The sequence below is a fragment of the Sinocyclocheilus rhinocerous genome, unplaced genomic scaffold (genome assembly GCF_001515625.1).
Source record: "Sinocyclocheilus rhinocerous isolate Xijiao unplaced genomic scaffold, SAMN03320098_v1.1 scaffold551, whole genome shotgun sequence".
Taxonomy (NCBI): domain Eukaryota; kingdom Metazoa; phylum Chordata; class Actinopteri; order Cypriniformes; family Cyprinidae; genus Sinocyclocheilus; species Sinocyclocheilus rhinocerous.
In genome coordinates, this window is record NW_015624564.1 from 1,426,771 (window position 1) to 1,436,280 (window position 9,510).

At 34.7% G+C, this 9,510-nt stretch overlaps 1 protein-coding gene across 1 annotated transcript in view; it reads right to left on the reverse strand.

The window, feature by feature from the left end:
- Positions 1-1,236: 1,236 nt before the first annotated feature.
- sult4a1 (sulfotransferase family 4A, member 1) overlaps positions 1,237-9,510 on the reverse strand; it is a 10,267-nt gene continuing 1,993 nt past the window's right edge. Inside the window, exons 2-7 of the mRNA XM_016557076.1 lie at positions 6,381-6,511; positions 6,184-6,264; positions 5,512-5,638; positions 5,318-5,412; positions 3,543-3,681; positions 1,237-2,341 (exon numbers count right to left, since the gene is read on the reverse strand). Coding sequence (XP_016412562.1) covers positions 2,229-2,341; positions 3,543-3,681; positions 5,318-5,412; positions 5,512-5,638; positions 6,184-6,264; positions 6,381-6,511 — 686 coding nt within the window. The 3' untranslated portion in view covers positions 1,237-2,228. The remainder of the gene's footprint in view (positions 2,342-3,542; positions 3,682-5,317; positions 5,413-5,511; positions 5,639-6,183; positions 6,265-6,380; positions 6,512-9,510) is intronic.

Here is a 9,510-nt window from a genome sequence, read left to right on the forward strand (position 1 = left end):
ATAAGCAAACTGAACCTCGAGGCCTAAAGATGTCACTTTATTAATAAACCAGCAAGCAAAACTGAAAAGAAACCAATGTGTTGAGTTACATAAACAGCATAGCAGGACTAAATCAGTGCAGGCTGGCCATGTAAGTGAGCAGTACTAATACATGTTGGTAGAAGCCTTTGAGTTTCTGTTGAGTCCCACACAGTAAAGACATTCAGAGCAACAGGCTAATGTGTCCAGAGGCAAGAACTAGTTACTGAAAAGAGGCATAATAGTGAGCGTGAAGAAGGAGAAAATGAGGTATGAATTCAGTGACTGTGATGACGCAGCCTCCTGATTGGACGTGAGGTTTCAGAGCTTTAGGACATCAGAGCCTCTCTCCTGTCTGAACAGAAGTTCTCTTCCTGAATCAAGTCATTGCCTAAATTCAGAATAGCATATTAGCATACTACACTGTAAAAACATATTTTTCGAAGTTGTAAATAAAACAAAGATTATGTTTTACAAGAGAATACTATTTCAAAATTTCTACTTCAAGAATTCAAATTTAATTCATTGTTACTTGCCTTTTCTTTGTAATTTTGTGAAATTTACTAGAAATTTCTGAGTGAAAATAGTTTCTATGCCAATTTTTACAGTGCATTCATACTATTTTGCAATAATTAAAAAAATATTTTCAAAATAGCATATATACTACTATTTTTACAGTACATAGTATGTATACAGTATGTACATTTTCTGCATGCATTAGTTATCAGGTTACCTACTACACTGAAAAAAATGGGTTTAGAATCAGTTTTTACTCAGAAATTGCTAGTAAATTATTCAATTAATTACAAAGAACCAGCAAGTAACATTGAATAAAAAATTACATTTTTAAGTAGAAAGTCTGAAATAGTATTTTCTTGTAAAACGTACTTCAGTGATCTTTGTTTTATTTACTACTTCAAATTGTTTACAGAGTACCTTTTTAATTGAATTAATGCACATTAAACTCAATCCCACAATGCAATGCACTCAACTAATCCTCAAGTGTTGCCAGATGTAATATCTTATTGTCTCATTATTTGATCAGACTGCCACACAAAATTGGATCAAAAAAGCAAAATATCCATTTAAATTTCTGACACGACTGCCGCTCTCTGAATTAAACATGCATTTAATGAGGTCATGCGACAGTGTAGAATATTACAAATTTAGTTAGTGGCATAATGCATACTACTGAACATTTCATTTTTAAAAATAGTATACTACGTAGTATGCTAGTATTCCATTCCAAACACAGCAATAGTTGGATAGGTGAGGTTATAAGTCACTTTGTTATAAGTGCTGGTATTTGAGTTCACCTTAAGCATCTTTTATGCTTTTTTCCAAGACATAATGATGAAATACAAACTCATATCTGGTCTTAACACTTCTGATCTATTATATTATGATGTGCATGTAACTGATATAAAATGTTCTCTTTCCTATTTCTTTACACAGAGATTGTGTATGCTCATGTGACTGATCCTGCATTGATATTTCTCACTTATTCAAATATGTAGACACTCAAAAATTATGGATGCACATGTGAGTAAATGTAACAAAAATGTGAAATATCTACAATATCAATGAATAGCTATACTGGAATATAAGTCAAAGCGTCTAGAAGCCACTAGAAGAAGCGAAATGACATTCCACACACACTTCTTTTGGTCAGGAGCCAATCAGCAATCATCATGAGGCTCAGGTTTTCACAACCTGAACTGTGATTGGATGACTGCATATTTGGTGCATGTATTAGCCAATGATATGAAGAATCCTCCTGAGAAACTACAACGATTTTCTCTGAGAGTTTGTCATAAGGGCATTAGCATATAGAATATAGTCTAAATCATTTTTCATTTCTGATTTTTAATAAATACACTTTTCATAAGCGCATTTGGGATATGGAGTAGCTCTGTACAATGTGCAAACGCAACAAGCACTGTGCTTACACTTCGGACTAGCACTGCTGATGCACTGTTTATACAAATACACACGAGGAAAAAAGGCCTCTTAGTACTGACCGCATAATAAGAAGTACATTTTGAGGAACTAAAGAAAGCATTGATGAGCAAGAGATGGTGGCGATGGAAAGATCAAATCTGGATGGGGAATGTCCATCAGGTGACATTAAGCACAGCAGGTGAACTGGTTGGATGGTTGGTTGGTTGGTTTGTTCTTGAGCGGTTGACAGATAGTCCAGTGTCACTCCCTCACAGGGTAAAGTCAAAGGTCAGGTCAGACTTTGCCATCTTTTGTCGGTAAACAGTATCGAACTTTTCATTCATGGACACAGTGAAAATGTCCTTCCAAAGTCCAAAACGACCTGAAGCAGATGAAAACAGAGTTAGAAGATACTATAAGGATCCCTCCACCTCCCCTTCTTCTCCTCTATTTCTTTCATTCCTCCTTCACATCGTATAACTCAGAGCTTGAGCTAAGCCTCGGGTTCGAGCCTCCTTCGAGGACAGCAGGCCAAGTTTGTTTACCATTATCTAGCAGGACTGAATGGGCAGGCGAACTTGTGAAATGATACAACTAAGGATACCACTTACAGGAATTACATCAATAAGATATATCCAAATAATACAAAAAGTATATACATTTCGACATATTTACAGCTCAATTTTTTCCTAATAATTTGTTTTAATGTAAGTTATCAACACAAATATAAGCTTCACATTTCTGCTTTATACCCTCTGGAACACTGGTTTAATTGCATTGCAATTGCATTTTATTTTATCATTTTATGTTATTTGACACTTACACTTTTTTATATTTTGACAATCAAATCCAGAACATCCCTTAGACTTGACATCACCAAGACTCACCTTTCTTACACTTTTTTTCCATCTTCATGTTCACAGTATATCTTCATGTACACTTATATAATAAGTCCCTACTGTATGTAGTGAGATTTTTCAGCATCATGCCAAGCCAAGAATCCATGCATGCACTAAAGGAAAAATGAACAAGACACAAGAAAAAACAAAACAGAACTAAAGTGCAAATTATAAAATAATCTAAAAAAAAATTGCAAATCCTCTTTTTATGTAAAAAAAAAAAAAAAGTTTTTACATAATGTTTATCTGAATAATCAAGCAAATAATAGCACAAAGACATCAAATAGCAACAGAAATGTCCATAGAAATAAAGATGCACCACACATATTCACCACATGATGGCACTGCCCAACAATCCTTCCCTTGTATGACCAATAAGCCACATAAGATTTATCTAAATGTGGAGTCATCACTAGTCATACAAGGGGCTACATTTCTGTCTGGAAGGCATATACATGCATGTGAAACGTGTTAAAGTTCACTCTCACTTTTGGCCTGCACTTATAACTGCATGCATCCTTCCTTGGAAAAGACTAATGATTTCTAATGCCTAAGAAGAAATCTCCAGGAATCCATTTGTATAGTTCCTCTAATGATAGGCTAAATAAGGTATAGGGTCAGTGAGTTTAGGGTCATGTTAGCTCAGTGGAACAGAACATGCAGAGACAGTCTGTCCCCCTTTACCCCGGCAGATAGACAGGGCCTCAGAGTTGCAGCACTGGTCGATGAGTTGGTTACAGCTCTCCACCATGCTCTCCAGCTGGGCTTTATCACACGAGATGCCAAGAAAGCGAGCCAGCTGCTCCACCAGGGTCCCCAGATCCTCCAGAGAGTTCAATTACAGGCGGCAGGAAAGGTGCAGAGAAAGAGAGAATGACAATCTTTTGGTTATGTAATCATGACTCACGCCTTGGTCTCACACGGAAGAATACATGAAGACATAATTAGCTTACATAATTATCTTCAGCTTTTAAATTATTTCTGGGACCTAGAGGTGCAGGTGACTTTTATTCTACCAGATGCTCTGTATCCAAAAAAAATCTAAATTGCTAATAGTAAATTATGCAAAGCAACCAATTCAAGAATGTGCATCTGATTATTTTCCGTTAGATCAGTTGCACTGATACACACTATTTAAATAATAGTTATTAATTTCAATAATCAATCATTTAGATTAGATTAGAATTAGATTATTGAATATATTTAATACTTGATTTTACAACTGAGTTAAATAACTGTATATAAAAATAGTTCATACAAACAAAATTAAGAAGACACAATGCACATTTTATTAATTTATTATTTTTGTTTATCACATAATGTGAGAGAAAATGATTTTAAATAAGTGCTGACAAAGTTGGGAATACCAACAACGTTTGCTAAAGTTTTGTATTTTAGTTTATTATTTATAAACTTTTAATCATTAATGGCAATTTAATTAATAATGCCTAATTCTTTAACAAATTTAATAATCAAACTTTTACTTTATATTTATTTAACTTATTTAGGTTTGTTGAAACTGAAAATTAAGGGACAACAGTTTTGTAAAAACTGTAAAACATTGTATATGAATTATTTTATATTAACTTAGTTTATATAATAGCCTTTATGTTCAGCATATAGGCTCTAGCTGTGTCATGAACTACAGACTGCTGGAACATGGTGTACTATCTACAGTGGGTACGGAAAGTATTCAGACCCCCTTAAATTTTTCACGTTTTTCTGTCAATATGGGGTGCTGTGTGTACATTAATGAGGAAAAAAAATTAACTTAAATGATTTTAGCAAATGGCTGCAATATAACAAAGAGTGAAAAATTTAAGGGGGTCTGAATACTTTCCGTACCCACTGTATATGTTTTGTTTCTATACATAAGTCTATTACATCAGAGGTTATGCCTCTGTCACATGCAGTGTGTCGCTGTTTGTGCTTTCCTGCTGGACTCTGAGCTCTCTTAATCACATTACTCCATAAAGATATGGAAACAACATACTTAAGCAGACTGACTATCAGTGATTCCCCTCTACTATGCATACATAACACTATACTATCACAATTTCCAGGAACTGTTGTCCTTAAGACACAAATACAGCTGTAAGAATAAAATGTACTAAGAATGATTATGGGTGATGATGGGCCTCTTTGTACTGAATACTATACGTGACTGTAATCTATAGTAGAGTATACTATACTCTAAAGAGTATATGAAGTAGAACGCATTATGCAATGAGTTTGAGATCATTTCTGCATCAGTTTACAGGAAACTGAATTAAAGCAGAGGGAATTTTTAATGTAAAACTTAAAAATAATTTCTGGTCATTGAAATAATGGTATGGTTAGGGTAAGGGGATAGAAAATATACTGTAGTTTATACGGTATAAAGACCATTACGCCTATAATAAAACATATAAACCATGGAATAAAACCTGTGTGTGTGTGTGTCTCAAGGGAGGCAATACCTTGTACATATCCTCATACTTCAAAAAGAGAACATTAGAGTCCATGCGATGCTCCCAGAACTCCTGAACATGCTCAAACCAGGAGCCGTATCCCACTACAGGGACACACAAGACAAGAAAAACAAATTAGACAAAAAGTACATTCTCGTACACTTTCCTTTTGAGCAAATATGTTAGTTATGTGTCTCACTCACACTTATCGTTCATGAATCGCCTGCAGAACTCCTGGAATGTACCCCGGTAGCTCATGGTTCGTAAAGAGCGATGAAACTGGTAGTAGGACACCACCAGGTCTTTAGGGTTCCTGGCCATATAGATCACCTAGAGGACATGCATTGATATGTTTGTGTAAAGGCATATTCATACCAAAAATTATCAATTTTTTAAAGGTCAGTTCACATCTTAAGCAGAGTGAAAAGAAAAGTCAAATAAAATCAATTATACATTACTATACTATTCTTATGCTCACCAAGGCTGCATTTATTTGATCAAAAATAGTAATGTAAATTTAAAATGTGTTTTATATTTTAATATTTTTTCTATAATAATATTATTTAAATAGCAGTCATCACTAGTCTTCAGTATCACATGATCCTTCAGAAATCATTTTAATATGTTGATATGGTGCTCAAGAATCATTTCTTGTTATTGTCAATATTTTTGTGGAAACTGTAATACATGTTTTTTCAGGGTTTTTTGATGAATAGAAAGTTCAAAGAACACCATTTATTTGAAAGTCTTTTGTGACATTATAAATGTCTCTACTGTCAATTGTGATCAATATACTGGAAGTCAATTGCATTAATTGTCCTTAATGGACAATTGGAAATCTTGATTAATATGCTGAATTGTGTTTTCCAGCTGACCTTGCCTTCTCCATTGTGCATCGCTGTGGGCAGGAAACGATACGGCAGGTGGCTTTTAATCAGACGAGGTGATGTCAGCTCCTACAGAAACACAAAACTCAACTTCACCATTCCAAGAAGTCAGAGGAAAACTAAATGTTATTCCCATGCTGAAGGCCATTGGTTCAGTAAATATGTGCGTGTGAGAGAGTAAACACCTGGATGATCTCCAAACCCGGCTGTGGATATTCCAAAACAGGAAGCTGCTCATCAATATTCATGAGCCCGATCTCATCTGGGTCTGCACCCTGACTCACAAGATACACCACCTCCTGTAACAAACTGGTACCTACGTGCGTGAGAGGAAGAAAGCAAAGTTGTTTTGGATGTACTATTAATGGTAAAAAGATGACTTTGCCAGCTGCAAACTGTAAACACATGCATTTGCCTGAATATAGCCTGACCTGCAACCTCAATGGTTTAAAATCATTCTTTGGTTTTTTTTTTTGGTTTTCTTTTCAGTTTTAACCATCCCGACTGACAATGAGCAGCCCATCCGTTTGACGCAGGTGCTATCATGCTTCACAGAAGATGGTGAGTTTATTGGGTGAGGAGTTAAAGTGACATCTTGCCACATGATTTTATAAGAGCTTTGGCATTTTTTATGTGTTAATTGTTTTGTCAGGCCTCTGCCTTGCCAAACTACCCAGCAGTACAACGGTGGTTTGATTAGGGAGCCAGTTACAAACATGTCGCTGTTGACCTTTAGGCAGCCCTGATAATAAAATTTCACTCTGCTGTGTCAAACGTTTTGGATGCACGTCCTGATCTTTGTATCTTCCACCTTCTTCACAGTGTTCCTTGACATGTGTACATCCGATGCATCCACATTATTCTTACATGCAGGAATTTATGATGGTATGCAATGAAAAGGACGTCCAACAGAAATCATATTGATATTAGATGTAAACCTGGCTTTGAATTTTACTTCAGTTTTTAATTATTTAAAAAAAAATTTGTTTTAACTTATTTTTCTAAAGTTTGTTCTGACATTTATAAAAGGATATTTTGTTCATTTGCTGTTAATTCTTTATACGCTACTGACCAACAGGAAAATGTCACATTCCAAGAAAACATTTTAAGAAAAATGTACAAGTGTATTATTTATTAGCCATAACAAATTAATTGTAAAAGTAATTCTGGAATGGACAGAGCTGTTTTAAACACATGACTAGCTTTTAACAATTGACAAAGGAGCCTCTAAACCGCAACAAGTTTTATTTGGATTCTCTAAAAAGTTTGGAGACTGGTCTCATTCATATGAAAGCATATATAATCAAATAGATTTGTTTTCTCACTCTTTTTGTATGTGTATGTCTGTGGAGGCTTATTACTGTCCTCTTTCACTTCTTATTTTTGCCCATTTCAGATGAAAAGAGCATGCGTGTATGTGAACATCTACTTCTGTTTTGTTGAGGAGAAGTCATTATATTGCCAATTCAGCAGACCTCTTATTTGTTGACTACATGAGGAGTTTTCAGGAGCACAAAACAAAAGCATAATACAAGCATGACCTTGAAATTATCATAAAGTGCCTCTTTCACTCTCATCCAGCAGTTTTGTTTACTCTTGAGAGCACACATAAGCATAAATTAAACACGTAATGCCTTCTGATTGACCCTCATAAATGGACAATCAAGTTATTCTCAAATGTATATATTTGTATTAATCTCAAATGTAGATATTCATTGTATTATCGTTATTATATAATTTAACCATATAACATAACATCTCCTACAGCAGAGGTATCAACCTCAAATGACTTGAGGGCATCTAGCCAGTTGACGTTCTCCATCAAAGGATCTTACAACCATTAATTTGATCTATATACAGCTATTGGTTTACAATTTGGTTAGGTTTATACTAATGTCAGAATTAGCTAAACACTTTAAATGGTAAATGTTCTGTGTGTTTTCTTGAGGGAAATCATCTATATTTAAATGTCATTGACTGGATTCAGAAAAATCATTAATGATTCAAAAACATGTATTCTGCATGCTTTTACATGAACAACATACACAGAAATACCTATACAAAAACAACCCAACCAAGGCATACACTTAAAGTTAGATTTAATACTGTCTGAAAAGACTTGATTTGCTGCACTGATTCCTGGAATAATGACTGTAAACAGTCTTGTGTTAGCTACTTAGATCTGGAACAAATGTATGATTTAAAGGACATAACAAACATCTATCTTTCAGTAGATGATGACATTTTATGGGTTTATAAATCCATTTTAAATCAGTTTTTCTCCCTTCGTGACACTCAAACACCAGTGATGAAAGCGGGAGAATGTGGTTGGTTGATTTGCAACAGTTTTTTTTCCCCTTTCCAAGAAAACACACCAACAGGGTCACGTGACCCTCTGGCCACTACCTCCCATTGGACTGCAAAACAAAATGAAGCCACATAAAGTGAAAAGTTATCTTGCAAACACAAACTTTATTTATCTATTTATTTATTTATTTATTATTTATTTATTTCAAATTTATATATTGAAAATATTGAAATACGCTTTTGGTCAGACAGGTTAAAGTTATGAAAATATTTAAACTGAGCTTAATCATATTATAAGATACCTGAGAAATATCAAGAAGCCTGTAATGTTTGACTCTGCCGTTCCCATCACAACTATCAACAAGGCAATGTCTGTTTACTCTGCAGACTCGACTGGCAGTGCAACGTGTGACTCTATTGACCTGTCATCCATCACGGCCCGCTGGAGACACACATTTCAGTGTGTATCACTCAGCAGAGCTCGTGCTTCCCTCGGCGCTCCGAACTCAATTACACAGATGCTGGTGCGACACAACATCCTCTGCAAAGCCAAGCCATTTCAGACCCTCGCGCTATCATTCTTACTATCCTGCTGTGTGTCTATCTCTCAGTTCTTCTCTTTATAACTGCACAGTGGTATCTGTATCATGTTATATAAACAACTGCAATTAGATACACTAAATTAGATACACTTTGACTGAACCAATGTTGTTTACAGGCCTATGATGGTTTTCTTAGTAAAACTTTACAATAAGGTTTCATTTGTTAACATTACTTAACATTAACAATGAGAAATAATTCTAAAGCATTTATGAATCTTAGTCATTGTTAATTTCAACATATACTAATACATTACTAAAATTAAAAGTATCTGTTTACATTATTTAAAGGACCTGAGCTGAAATGAACTAACAATGAACAGTTGTATTTTTATTAACTAACGTTAAAAGGAACAGATCGCCAAAAAAAGAAATTTGCTTTAAATTTACTCATCCTCAGGCCATTCAA